General features: G+C 52.1%; 1 protein-coding gene across 3 annotated transcripts in view; it reads right to left on the reverse strand.

The window, feature by feature from the left end:
- PAX2 (paired box 2) overlaps positions 1–14,493 on the reverse strand; it is an 89,733-nt gene that overhangs the window by 38,899 nt on the left and 36,341 nt on the right. For all 3 annotated transcript variants that reach the window (XM_076009847.1, XM_076009849.1, XM_076009848.1), the window contains 2 exons: positions 7,759–7,844; positions 5,650–5,769 (listed from right to left, as the gene is read on the reverse strand). In XM_076009847.1, coding sequence (XP_075865962.1) covers positions 5,650–5,769; positions 7,759–7,844 — 206 coding nt within the window. The remainder of the gene's footprint in view (positions 1–5,649; positions 5,770–7,758; positions 7,845–14,493) is intronic.

Consider the following 14,493-nt stretch of genomic DNA (forward strand, 5'->3'; position numbering starts at 1 on the left):
GACCAGATGCAAACCTCCACCTCCTCTAATGTGGACAGGATCAGTGTATACCTCAACTAGAGCAAATAAGAGACAGACAAACACTGAGAGATCCTGAAAGACAGGTGAGTAGAAGATTGGGGGCAGGACCCCAAGATTGGGAGACCAGGCTCCTCTTCAAAGGCTATAGGGTTCTGAGTGGCAACTCCCACACAGCCTGAGGGTGTGAGGGTTCCCGCCTCAGTCTAGCCTTGGGTCCTAGGCCACCCCTGGAGGCAGGCTCAGGACAGCCCCTCCATTTGCCAGCAGAATGTAGGGTGATGCCTATGGAGCCCTTTGGGCCGAACCCTACAGTCCTCCTGCGCCCAGGACTGTGGATGCTCGACACACTCAGGCCTAGCTCAGAGCTCTCCCTGGTGCTCGTGGATAAGCAGACAGTCACCCCTGGCACTCTCTCTAAGCATGTCTACTACTTAGAAAACTGCACGCCTTCCCAACACATGACATTCCACATCCAAAGATCTTACACCCAAAGATCTCAGTGGTGGAACACATACTCACACTTGCATTAGTCACATAAAAAATTACATATGGGTCCGTAAAACAAACATACATTTTCCAAAGTAAACAAATAAACTTGCACGTGGGAGCAGAAATGTACATAGATAGCTAGAGGGAGAGATTCTCCCATGTTAGAAAAAGAAGGGGGTCTTGATTTATATTACTCTAAAATGCCTATGGTGGTTAAAAGATGACATGTGGCCCAGCAGGTAAGCACAGAGCAAGTGAACAGGTAGAAATGGACGAACGTTCTCCCAATCACACATGTGAGGCCAACATCTTTCCTCCACTGCGCTGGTCCCATCCAGATTAGCTTTTCCCAGCAGCAGCTAAAGGCTGCCCTAGTTACAAGGAGCTGCACCAAAGTTAGGGAGTCTGTGCCCAGATAAATTTCTTTCTTATACAACTTCATTTCCCCTTGAAACATAAACCTGCCATTAGGCTTTCTTTCCCAGATACACAACGCCCCATCCTCCAAGATGATGTAGGCTAAACACTCTATGCCTGTGGTCTCACAGTCCTCCCCATAGATCCCGTGAATTAAGTGCTGAAAGCATCTCCAGTTTACAGAGGAGAAAACTGAGCTGCTGAAGGTTAAGTAATTTGCCCAGCTAATGAGTGGCACTCGGAGTCTGTGCCTCACTCCAGAGCCCATACTTGTCGCTCTGGAGCCACACTGCCCATCCATGCCCAGCTCCAGGGACTGCACATTGGCCCCAATCCCACACCCTCCTTCCTGGCGGAGGTCTCTGCAGTCTTGCCTTGCCTCAAGCCAGGCTCCTAGACAAGAGCAGGGGCTGCTCACTTTCACAGCTTAATCCCCTCATTTGCTCCAAGTCTAACCTGAGCAACACTCATGGGGACTTCTAGGAAGGAAACTAACTAAAGAAATAAACTGTTTCTTCCAGTTACGGCTTCATCCAAAGCAGAAGGGAGCTATTAAAGGCAGTGATAGGACTCGGCCGTTTGCAGCCACGCAACCTGCCCTGCCTGCAAACGCACAACTGCACCAGCTTGGCACCACTCAACTGCACAATCCATTGTGTACCTAATTAATGGAATGCAAAACCACAGCCCCATGCAATTCCACACCTCAAAGGATGATACCAACATACCTCCTTCACACAGATCACCACGCTCACCGTATGACTTCATTTGGATTTGTGGACAAGTTATGTAACTGTTCTATGCTTTAGCAATGCTTGGACAGTGATGCTTCGGGCCCAGAAGTAACTGGGTGAAGGCAAAGGACACTGGTTTTCAGCCTTACTGTAGATAGGGCAATACAGACATCTCTGTCCTCCAACCACATGAGCCAGGGCACACACGTATAGGGAATCAGTGTCCCTTCAAAGGGCCTAGGGAATTTAGCCCTAATATGGCCACCCATAACTGCAGCTAAGAAGAAGAAGTTAGCAGGGTACTAAATGGGGACTATACCTGCTCAGACTGATGGACAGCCTGTCTTCTGGGTGCTTCAGAACATAACTTCCTTATCTAACTGGCCTGTCTGCCTGTCTCATTCTGGGGGCTCCTGGACTCTTGGGAGGAAGGTCAAAGCTTCTTGACCAGCACTTTTGTCAGAGGGAAGTCTGGGTTTTTCCACACTCCCAAAGGCCATGGCATGGGAAGGAGTCTTAAACAGGCTCACGGTCACTGCCACTTTTCCCCCAGAGCCACAGCTGACTGGCCCTTTATGAATATCCCCACAGATATGATTGCTGTGGCTACTAATAATGCCGTCCATATTCCAAGTGCCAATGCCAATAATGTTCTGGGTATTATCACTGTGAACACCAATAACTACTGCTGAGATTGTCTCCAATAATGCCAGCACACACTGCAGCGATTGTCCTCGCTAATGCCCACCACCGTGACATTGTTAGAGCTGAAGAATAGGCCACACTGTACCCAGAGACAGGAGCAGGAGCAGCTTCCTGGAGGGCAGAGAGGCTCACTACTTGCCCTCGGGGTATGACACTTCTAGGGAGGTGCCACAGTGCTTGGGGCCAGAGAAGGGCCAGTCTGGCAGGGGCATCAAGGGTCCTCCTGGAGAGAGATGTGCCCTTCCACTCCCTTTAAGGTCTAGTCCTGCCATTTATCCTTGGTCCCATCCCAACACCTCTCAGTCCCCCAAGTCAGTTTTCTCTTTTGCCTGCAGTCTTGGCCCAATAGCTGAAGGACACACCTGGGTGTCTGCACGGCCCCTGCCCGAAGCTGCCTTCTGTGACTGGCCTGCCAGCTGCTTTGCTACCTTGGCCTGACTGCAGAGTTGGGCTACATCATCTTGACACATAATTATCTCCCCTATTCTTAATCATCTGAGCTGCTCCCTAATGCAAACTGGGCCTGGCTGCTTGGTGGCATCCAGTGGGGGATGGGAAGGAGGAGCAGCAACAGATCCACCTTTGCTCTCTCCTCTCCTCTCCTCTCCTCTCCTCTCCTCTCCTCTCCTCTCCTCTCCTCTCCTCTCCTCTCCTCTCCTCTCCTCTCCTCTCCTCTCCTCTCCTCTCCTCTCCTCTCCCCTCCCCTCCCCTCCCCTCCCCTCCCCTCCCCTCCCCTCCCCTCCCCTCCCCTCCCTTCCCATCTGGGTCAGATGCAGCATACTGGGGAGGGGGCTGGGAGAACTAGTCTCCCTCATAGGCTCGGCCTCCACCAGGGAAAGGCCTGGGCTGGTCAAGAGGAGGGGGAGTCAGCACGAGAGAACCCCCCAAAAAGGGCAGGGCCTCTGATCTTTCCTGCTACCTGACTAGGCAAACAGACAAATGTTTCAGAGGACACTCAGAGGCTCCTTATCCCTCACCGTGAAGACTTCAACTGCTTCCTGCAATGCGGCCCTGCAGCCATCACTGTCACTGCTGGAGCATGAGCTTCCCAAACCCAGCCCTGCTCCTGCCCTTCCTGCTCAGACACCTTCAGTGGCTGCTCCTATCTTGGGGGGGATGGAGTCCAGACTCCTATATGGTCCAGTCCTGGCCTCTGTCCTGTGAGTCTCACCTCCTAACACTTCCCTGCCAAAGCTGCCCTGCAGCTGCTGGCCAAAGGCCTTCTGGTCACAAGGCTCAGGCTATCAGATAGAATTTCAGGCTACCATTGTCTTTGAACATTCTCCTCATTCATCCCTCAAGCCCCTCCTCAAAGAGCAGCCCTTCCTGGGGTGTCCTCCCTCGCCCTGGGTGGCCTGCAGCCCAGACCTCCATCACAGCACAACGGCTGAGGGCCTTTCTGCTCTCTGGGCTCATGTGTTCTACACGCCCCACTAAAATGTAAGCTCCTTAAGGACAAGAATCATATCTTGTTCTGCTTTGGGATCCTGTAGCACCAAGCTTTTCTTGCAACTGCTGTGCAGGAAAGGTTCACTGAACCGAATTGACTTGGAACAATGAATGTGATCAACTGCTCAGAGAGGAGAGCTCTCTGTTCTGGGCCAGCCAGGCCCAGCCCTGGGTGGCCACAGCCTGGTGCCAGTGCCTCCCTGCCCCGGGCCCCCCTCCATGCCCCACAGGAGCCCGGGCATCAGAAGGCATGCTCAGCCACAACCTCTGACTGACAGGGGAGAGCACAGAGGGGGACCTGTGGCCTCCCTCAGCTCCCCGGACAGCGCACATTCTAAAAAGCACAGGTGCTGCTGGTTAAAGAAGAAACCTTCCGGGTTTGGAGAAGATTCTACCAAAGCACGCAGGGTGCCAGGGAGCTTGGCTGAAGCCTGCGTGTGGGAAGCCCCAGGGAGACCTGGGACTCAGGGCCTTTCCTGCAGCCTCCCCCTGCCCATCAGGGGCTGCCGCCAAAACAACCACAATGAAATTTAGTGAGTGGCAAAGGCCGTGGCAGCCAAATGGGTTTGGATATTTTGGAAGAAGGAGAAATAGAGCCAGACAAGCTGTTTCCCTGTGAAACGAGGCCATTAGGGCTCCTGGAAGGAGGCCAGCACCAGGTCATCACTGTCTTGCCAGGCCTAGGCCTCTCCTCCACTCCGGCCCCTCCGCTGGAGGCTGGGGCTCTCACACTCTCTTCCCTCTGCCTGGGTCTGGGGACGCTCAGCTGTGTCCCTTTTCTCTGTTCTTACTCCACTAAGCTTCCCCCACCAAGGGATTGTCTATGCTTGGGATGGCCGTATAATTTATTGTCCAAACAGGACATTTTTGAGAGAAAAAGGAGATGCTGACTGGCCAAGATGCAGTGACAACAGGCATAAATATGGACTGACCCGGCTAAGGGCATGTGTGGGCGCCCTCGTGCTCGCTGTTTGAGGATTCTATTTCATGGGAGATACCTTTAAAGTCCTACACCCTCCTAGGGCCAGGAGACCACTATTTCCCCAGCAGGGACCACGAGAGAATCGAGGAGGGAAGCAGGCCTGCGACACTGGTGTCTGCTACTCTGAGTCTGCCAGCCCTGTGCCCTGGCCTCATGCAGAAGAGAACCAGGTGGTCACCAAGGGAACCCCAATGTCACAATATCTGAAAACCACCTGTTCCAAGCTCATCCCTACCACCCTCTCCCCTTATTTCCTTTCTTCTCTCCTCCTCCTCCTCTTTATTTCCCATTCTCTCAGCTCCCTGCCCGACAGCCTGGCTGCACCTCAAGGAGTTCCGGGGAGCAGGGAGGGGACCAGGGGAGCCCGAAGGGCATCTGCACTCTCAGAGAAGAACAGAGAGAGGCCCCAGGAAGCAGTGTCCATGTGCTACAGAGAAAGGACACAAGGGTTTGTTGAACGTGACATCGTTCCCCCACCTCCTGATGGGCTGGGATCAGGTGAGGACGAGGTAGGTTGGCCTTTCATCCTCAGATCAGAGACCAGCTGTCTCCAGGCTCCAAAAGCTTCCCAAGGTAAGCGGCCCATGCTTCTCCTCCCAGCATCCCACAGGGAGATGGGGTGAGTCCCAGGGAAGGCGAGGCAGCGGGTGGCTGAGCAGATGGTGAAGCCGATGGCCCCACCAGCAGCCTTCCTCCCTCTCTCCAGGAGCCAGCAGGGCAGTGGGGGGACCTGGGCTTTGCCACTAAAACTGATCTCACGGCAGAGCAGCTGCAAGGCCAGGCCGAAACCGGAGCTCTGGGTCCAAGGACAAAGCATGCAAAGAGGAGGCCAAACCTCTCCCTCCTCCCTACCTTCATCACGTTTCCTCTTCTCGCCATTGGAGCGAGGAATCCCCAGGATCCCATTGATGGAGTAGGACCCCACTGGGTCATTGGAGGCGCTGGAGACAGGAGGGGAGGCCGTGCTGGGAACTGGGCGAGAGTAAGGAGGAAATGCCGTCAGGATAGCACTTGTGATCACAGGCCAAAGCCCCAAGGCTGGGGGCAGAGAGAAGAAGAGGACACAGGAGGGATGAGGAGCCCACACTGCCCTTCTTCCTCTGACGCTTAAGGGGGAAACATGTTGCCCCATACAGTTCAGGCTATTGTTCGCTCCTGTGCAGCCCTGGGGTGAGTGGTGGCCAGTCAACTCTAGGCCTTGTCTGCAGACCTGTGGGTTTCACCAGGGCCCTTAAGCTCACTCCCCTGTAGACAGAGGGAGTGCAGGCCCAGGAAACACCAGAGGTGACTCTCTCGAGAAAGCAGCCCGGTGGTCCTCTGGAGAGCACAGCTCCTGGATGCCTCCTTGCACAGCTCAACCAGGCTCCAGGGCTGCGCAAATCCTGCTAATCAAACCCTAGCTCATTGTTCCTTGGTCTCCTGGGCTGAGTCCTTGCCAATCCTGATTTAGAGTCCGTGACTTTCTAAGATCTGCCTCTGATTCTCCAGGAGACACAAGGCTGGTCCTGATGTTCCGCAGGAGTGTGCAGTTCTCTCTCCCAGTTGCTTCTTGTCTTGAAATAACTTGAGAAGTTCCTAATTTTCCCCTTAGGACACAGACTAGTGAACTCATTCACTCCACGGTGATCAACTCAGGTACAGCCTGGCCCAACCCTCCCTCCCAGCACACGCTGTAACGCAGGCCTAGTAAACAACAACTCCTGCCAACTCCAGGAGGGCTGGGACCAGTCATTTCTACTTCTTGCTGGTCAAGAGAGAAGGGGACAGCTGCCAAGAGGGGCAGCAGGAAAAATGTAACTGCATCCCAGCCCCTCATCCCCCAGGCCTCCTGTATGGCTAAAGCAGCACCAAGTTTTCCATGAGCCAAAGGGAAGACAGCCTGTGTGTGTTGGGGGCACAGGGCGGGTGTCAGCAGATGCTCCTGTAGGTCAGGCCCATGTCTACCAGAGTTCCTGTGCATGGGTCAATAAATAAGGACTATAGAGAGGGGCAGAGAACGACAGAGTGGATGAGACAGACAGAGAGATCAAGAGTGACAGGCCAGAGAGAGAAGAGGCCATGAGGAAGGAGGGGGGAGACAGAGGAACGGACCTAGAGCTGCACATAAGGAGAGGAGAGAAAAGGAAAGGCAGAGAGAGGAAGAGGAGGACAGGAGGGGAGAGAGAAAAGACAATTTTAAAAAATAAACAAAGATGGAGTAAGAAAGTTGATGTGAAAGAAAGAGGGTGCACAGAGGAGACGGAATCAGATAAAACAAAGGATGATGGAGAAGGAGGAAGAAGGAAGGAGAAGAAAAAGAAGAAATGCTGGCCGGGCGCGGTGGCTCACGCCTGTAATGCTAGCACTCTGGGAGGCCGAGGCGGGCGGATTGCTCAAGGTCAGGAGTTCGAAACCAGCCTGAGCAAGAGTGAGACCCCGTCTCTACTATAAATAGAAAGAAATTAATTGGCCAACTAATATATATATAGAAAAAACTAGCCGGGCATGGTGGCGCATGCCTGTAGTCCCAGCTACTCAGGAGGCTGAGGCAGTAGGATCACTTGAACCCAGGAGTTTGAGGTTGCTGTGAGCTAGGCTGATGCCATGGCACTCATTCTAGCCTGGGCAAAGTGAGACACTGTCTCAAAAAAAAAAAGAAGAAATGCTAAAGGAAACATGGATTGGGAGAGGGATGGGGAGACAGAAGGAAGGGGAGGAGAGGGAGAGGGAGGGAGGAATGGGGAGAGGTTGACTATCGCAGTGCAGAGGTGAGGTGACATGGGTGGGAGGCAGACAAAAAGCCTATTGAACTAGTCTCCCTCAGGGACACGCTGAGCTGACAGGAGCTCAGGGAAAAAGGGACTAGGAAACTGGGTGGGCCTCGGACCCCTTTAGGGTGGGCAGGTCCCAGGGGTGAAGTTATGTTTCCTGGCTTTCCCTAGGTGGGACCCACTTCCTCCCACCTGCCCTGAGCCCTCTTACCGATGGTGTGGCCGGGGGCAGTCACTCCTGTCCCAGCCCCATCCGGCGTTGGGTGGAAAGGCTGCTGAACTTTGGTCCGGATGATTCTGCAACAGCATCACAACAGCATCACACGTCACGCGCCGCTCCTGCCCGGCTAATGCCAGCCCGGCCGCCGTGGAGGAGCTGTCTCTCTCCCAGGCTCCTAGCCTCTTTCCTCGTCCATCTGCTCCCCGAACCCCTGCCCTCGCAGACTCCTGTTGGCTCTGCCGATCCAACCCAGCACAGCCCTGGGTGGAGGAAGTCTGTGTTCCTTCCTGCTGTGAGAATTCATCCAAACCTCAGCGAGATTTTTGGTAGTGAGGATCGGGGCAGCAGAGCCAGTGGAGCCTAGCATGCTCTCTCTTTCTGGGCCTGGGGACTGCCCTGGTGGCTTGTTGTCCACCTTCCCTCCTCAACCACGCAGGCATCTCCTCCAGGTACCAAGACTTCCTGGGTTTGAGATCATTTTGGAGCTGGCTTTCCTACTGGGGCTGTGTCACAGTCCTCCAGAGTCCGGGGGTGGGGTGGGTGAGATTTCCCTATATCCTGAACTAATGGGAAGTAGCCAGGGCTGGGTCACAGGTAACCCTTTTGTCCCCAGGATGCCAACATAGCACAAGGTCCCTTTGCCAGATGTCAGGCCCTGAATAACCTCTTCTTCAGCCCATTTACTGCCCTCAGACAAGTCACAGGCCCGTCCCCATCCAGCTGGCTGGCTTAGGGCCTCCTTTTCTGAGGGTCTTACTTGGATCACAGCATCTTTGCCAGCCTAATTGAAAAGTCTGGGGCTCTCCCTGTATGCCCTGGGAGGAGGGGACCAAATCAAACATTCCAGGGCTGAGATAAGTCTGCTTTTCTATGACCTGAAAAGCTGGGGGCTCAGTGACACAAAAGACCAACACTGAGGCCAGGACTAAGGGAAGCTCCCCTCCACCCACTGTCCAAATGAGAGGCCTTCAGAAGCAACTTTTCTGACAATGCTGCTCCTCCCACAGAGGGGTGTGTGAATCATATTCACCTCAGCCAGCCAGGTAGCCACAAGCCACAACCCACTTGGCTCTAGCCAATGTTCATTGAGCACCTGCGGCAACAGGGACACAGCTGCTACCTCCTAGGGCAGTGAACACTTATACCCAGAGAAAGCCAAGTCACCCGGGGGGGATCAGGTGGTTAGTGCCAAAAGGATGCAGGGAGGAGACATCCCCCTTGCAGGCAGGGGGACTGGGAAGAAGTCGCTGAGGGGTGGAACTTGATGTTGATCTTTAAAGCAGAGAGGGGCTGATGTCAGAGGCACTGGGCCACACAGCAGGGGCCCTAAGTCCCGGTTCTGGCTCTGTCATTAAGAGGCCACATAGCCTTGGGCTCACCCCTCATCTTTTCTGGGCCTCAGCTTCTTCAGCTGTAAAATAAAGGGGCTGCACTACAGGATCCCCGGGGTCTCTTTCCCCAGTAAAAAATAGCATGGTCCCAAGGTGGACAAAGAAACGCAGGGGAGGGCATTACACGCAGGTGCCAGAGGAGGGTGGAAGCACAGCCAGGAAGCCCAGAGAGCACATGTCACAGGGGTTAGTGCCTAGACCAGCCAGGCAGCCACAGCGGAGGCATGTGAGGGAGTAGAAGGAAAGAAGCTGCAGGCTCAGATGTGATGATGATAATCGCTACTGTCCACTTACTGAACATCTACTCTGTGCCGATGTTAGACACCACTCACGCTGCTTATATGTACTGCTGTTCATTCTCACAACTTCAGTAATACTATTATCCTCATTTTGCAGATTGCAAACTAAAGCTAATGGAAGTTAAGTACCACACTTAAGATCATACCACCCATTGGGGCAAAGTCAGAATTCAGTCTCCAAATTCTGTTTTTTGTTATTTTATCATCCTTCTCCCAACTTGTCAGAACCAGGTTTACAGGGTCTCAAGCCATGAGGAATGTCTAAACTAGAGAGGACACGTGCACACTGATCCTAGTAAAGCAACTCATGGGCATGAGGCAACGTGGAGCTGGTCTCAGGAAAGGGCTAAAGGCCAGGATTTGCTGACTAGCTAGGGTCAACCATGGCTCTAAAACTCCAGTTTTGTGTAACTGGAAGCTGGGTGGTGTGTCTCACTGTTGGGAATATGCCTGCAGGGAGGTGGCTGGTTTTGGGGGGAAGTGGCAGCATTGGTCCTGGACATGCCGCATTTGAGATGGCCAGGGAGTGTCCAGGTGGACGTGCCCATGCATCAGCTGGCACAGCAGACGTGGATTCAGGGGACCGTCAAGGAAAGCAGTGTTGGAAGGGATGAGAGACCTAAGGAGTGGACACTGGGGGACATGAACCTGACCTTGCAGAGGAGTCAGAGACTTGGCCATGCAGGAAATGGCAGAACCAGGATTGGGTGTTTTCACCTAAGTCAATGGACAAGAATATTCAAGAGAAACATAACCCATGGTGCCAACAGTGAAATGAAGACTGAAGGAAATTGGGAACAAGAAGAGGCACAAATTTGGGATTTGGATGGCCTTCGGTGACACTGGGGAAAGCAGTCTCAGCGAAGTGACTGCAGTAGGAGCCAGACGGGATGAGGTTGGGGAGTGAACAGGGAGGAAAGAGAGCAGGGTGCAGTGAGAGTAGGCTTAGACTATTGCCTTCAGAAGTTTGTAGAACAGGAAAGGAGAGAAAGTGTGGAAGTTGGAGAATGGAACTGTCAGCTGCGTGGAGGGAAGGCTTTCTAGGGCAAGAAAGACCCAGATGAATTTGTAGGCTGAGGAGGAAGAACCAGTGAAGAAGGAAAGACCAGGAAAGTCGCCTGAGGGACCGTGGGTAAGACAGCAAGACAGAAGAAGAATGGTCTGGAGGGTAGAGGGGAGGTCTTAGCCCGAGATGCCATATTTTTCAGGTGGCCAAAAGCTTTGAAAAGGAGCTTATACAACTTTTATCTCTCAGCAAAGCAGAAGGTAAGGTCATCTCTCAAAAGTTAGGGGGAAGATTTGGAGCACTGTCACATGGAAAAGACAATAGCTGAGGACAGTGTAGACTTGTCTACAAGAAAAGTCTAGAAAGATGAGGAGCAGCTCAGAGAAGCTGCTCCTAATTCACTGCAGCAAAAACTTCTAAGGTCTCACTGGGCCTGTGGGTGACTCTGGCTTGAGGGCGGATGGGTTATGGACTAAGGGAACTGTAGGGCTAGGGCTAGGTGAGACAGATAACTGGACGGGCTGGAGGGGTTTCTGTCTTTGTTACCCAGAGCCTCTGACCCTAGGGGCACTGGTGTAGATTTAGCTGAGGCAGCGAGTGATGGAAAATCACTACTCCCTGACAGCAGCTTGGTGGTGTGGGGGGGGAGGAGCTGGGCAGGGTGCCTGCTGCAAGTCACTAAGGCTCTTGGTGTCCATCCATGACCCCAGGCAGTGGGCACTTGCCAGGCCCCACAGCTGATCTCAGGAAATTTAAAAACTGGGATTGTGGTAACCTGATGGTCATCCGCAGCTCTCTTGCATCTCATACAATGACCCAGCAACTCATGGGACTCTTACCAGGGGTTAAAGGATGATGCTAAGCAGCTGTTTAGGATGACTGCCTGATACTATTTCCTCATGCTCCCCCTCCTCCTTCTCCAGTTCTTTTTCATTCTTGGCCTCACAGGGGACAGACAGACATGCCTGTGTCCCCCATGGCCTTAGGTATGTTTGGCCTAGATGCTCAAGTCCCCAGATTTGGGTCCTTGCAGGGTGTGGGTGGGACCCTGAAGGGCACAGCTCTACTCGGAGCTGGGAGGTGTAATTTCCCATTTCCACGGAGAGATTGCCTCGCCAGGGTGCCCACTCCCCACTTCTGTTTCCAGCACTCATTCCTTCACAGGATGCACTTCCTCCTCCACCATCTCAGATGAGAGCTCACCCTTTCCTGAGGACCTCCGGGACTTTGGCCATGGGGCCTTCCAGGCACTTAGAGTCTCTAACACTCACAAGGAAGTAAGTACAGCAACGGGAAGAACGGTGTGGGCTCTGGGCTCAGCTTGCCTCAGTCTGATTCCCAGCTTTGTTACTTATTACCTGGGAAGCCCTTGGCAGTCTCTTATTCCCTCATCTGTGAAACAAGAGAATACTACCATGCACTTCACAGGACAGTGAGGGGGGATTAAATAGGACAATCCATGTAAAGTGATTAGTATGATGGTTGGCTCAATAATAATAATGATGACTCCCTAGTATTATTATTCCGAGGGGTGACACCTAGGCCTAGCTGCTTTCAAGTTAGAGCCAGGTGCAGGCAAGAGGCCTCCCCGCCCAGTATGCCCCAGCCTGGTCAGTGCAGGTGCTACCGAGACCCTGGCACGAGCTCCGAGAAGACAAGCAGCCGCAGCAGCAGCAGCAGCAGCAGGGGTCACAGTCTGACCCAAAAAGAAGTTGCATCAGACTCTCGGGAAGACACACTGGGAGCTAGACAAAGTCCTGGATTGGGCACTAGAAAGGATCCACAGAGGACCCCAAAGACTTCAGGGTGTGTGGGAGGGCTTTGGAGGAAAGGATGATGAGGCAGGTGGTGAGGTCACTCCCTTGTTGGTTAAATCCCCAGGAGGCCTTCACTTCCCGATAACTTGGAGATCTAAACAGTCTCGTGGGCTCTGTGAGTTAGAATAAAAGCCCCGCATGCGTCTTCCATTAACAGTTTGTTAGACTCGTGAAGAAAGAGAAGCTCTCAACCTTCTAGGAAAGCACTAGGGCCCCTTACTCCTCTCTAGTCCTGCTCTCCCCTTCTTCCTCCTTCTCTCATTCCTTCCTCCATGTGTCATTCTCTGTCTCTCTCTCCCCTCTCTGTCTTTCTCTGTCCCTCTCTCCATCTCCCCTCTCTTTGTCTGTCGGTCTGTCTCCTGGCACCCTGAAGTCCCACTGTGGCTATGTGAGTTTATCGATTCCTGGGAGCTGGGGGAAAGCGGGAGGCAGGGCTGGGGTGCAGGCTCAGGGATGGAAATAGAAGGCTATAAATTATTTGTGACAGGAAAGCAATAGTGGCAGAGTGCTGAGCACAAGTCCTGTGTCACTATTAGATTCCTTTTAGCCTGATGACACTGTAAAAAAGGTTAAGTGTCTGCTGGAATCGTACACCTGGGGGGCCGGGGCAGCCTGGGAGCAGAACAAGCCACTGAGAGCAGGTATATCAATTCTCCAGGCCAATAATATTCCTCTCATTGATCGCCACGCAAAGTTCAAAAATCTCATTACAGCCAGGCAGACCGGGAACTTTTTACAAATCAATAGAATGATATAATGTATGTATACTTAGTACAAATGTATCTATTCATCTATCCATCCATCCACGGGCCGCCTCAGGGTTTCCAAGTTAACCTACCCATCATATTATGTTATGTATGATATTATATTGCATTATATTATATGATAATAAATGGTGTGCAAAAACTCCCCTGAGGTGGAGACAAGAAGAGGTCCTATTAGCATGGAGGTGACCTCAGATAGCTCACCTTGGAAGGAATGAGGTGGTGGCATTTTCAGGACTAGGCTGGTCAGGATTTCTAGGAGCAATGCTTCTTCAGCAGAGACTCCAGTGAAAAACAACAACAACAACAACAAAACAAAAAAGTACTGTCTACTGAGTATGTACTATGTACTGGGCAATACTCTAAGTGCTTCCAACAAATGGTTCACAACAAATCCTCACAACAACCTGTTTTACAGATAAGGAAGATTATAATTTGCCCAAGGTCACCCATTTAAGAAACAGCAAATCTGTGATCTGAATTTAGGTAGACTGACCCCAAGGTCCATGCCCTTAACCATTAAGTTATATGACCTCCAGGGGAGAGATACTCAAAAGTCCAAAATTCAAACTCTGAGATTCTGGTTTTAGTTCCTTGTTCTATTGTGTTCTGAGAAATGCAGGGTAAGGAGCTCCTCTGAACCTCAGTATTCCTCATTATAAAATAGAGTAATAACACTTGCTGGAACCAGCTGCTGATGGTAAGTTTGCATGGCATCTCCAAGTATGTCCCCACGAAATCCTATCCAGCTGCCCAGGACAGACTTCCTTCCCAACTTTGGAATTTCTCTAGGGGAACAGAATTAGTTCCTAGAGGAGTTCGAACAAACCAGTGATATGACCAGGCTTGGAGCAGGCTGCTCTTAGGAGCAAGATGTCAAGTATCTGCATATGTGTTATATACATGCATAAATTAGAGTAAGTTGTCCCGGGGGTACACTGCCAACTTTAGAGTCTTTGCAGAAAATACTTAATCCCTGGTGTGGGGAAAATCTTTCCTGATTTGTTAAATCAAAGGAACTCCAAGGTAGAGGATGTTTCAGACTAGCTGGCCCACTAAGCCACACAAGTGGTGGGTGGGGCCTCTGCCAGGGACCTCGGGCTGCCTGGGTATTATAAACTGGATCATTTTAGAGGACAAAATGATATTTGCTTCAGCAAAGGATATTTTGCCCAACTAATGCAGGTTATTGCTTCCACTCAAGTCTTTGAGAGCTGCCAATATTAGGCACATATCCCTGGCTTGGCCCCGAGGCAAGTCAGCAACACAAACAGCTGGAGACTTTTCATAGCAGAACCTTGAGTGAGATATCATAGATCATCAAGGAGAATTTCAGCTCTCCTGAAAATGCTTCCTACTCCTGAGAACTCTGAGGAACTAGAATCTCCCCTCTGTATATCCCAGGAACTGAAAAACTGAGGTTTATTTCCTCCTCCCCCATCCCAGGAA

Source organism: Microcebus murinus, chromosome 14 (assembly GCF_040939455.1).
Source record: "Microcebus murinus isolate Inina chromosome 14, M.murinus_Inina_mat1.0, whole genome shotgun sequence".
In the NCBI taxonomy this organism is placed as follows: Eukaryota; Metazoa; Chordata; class Mammalia; order Primates; family Cheirogaleidae; genus Microcebus; species Microcebus murinus.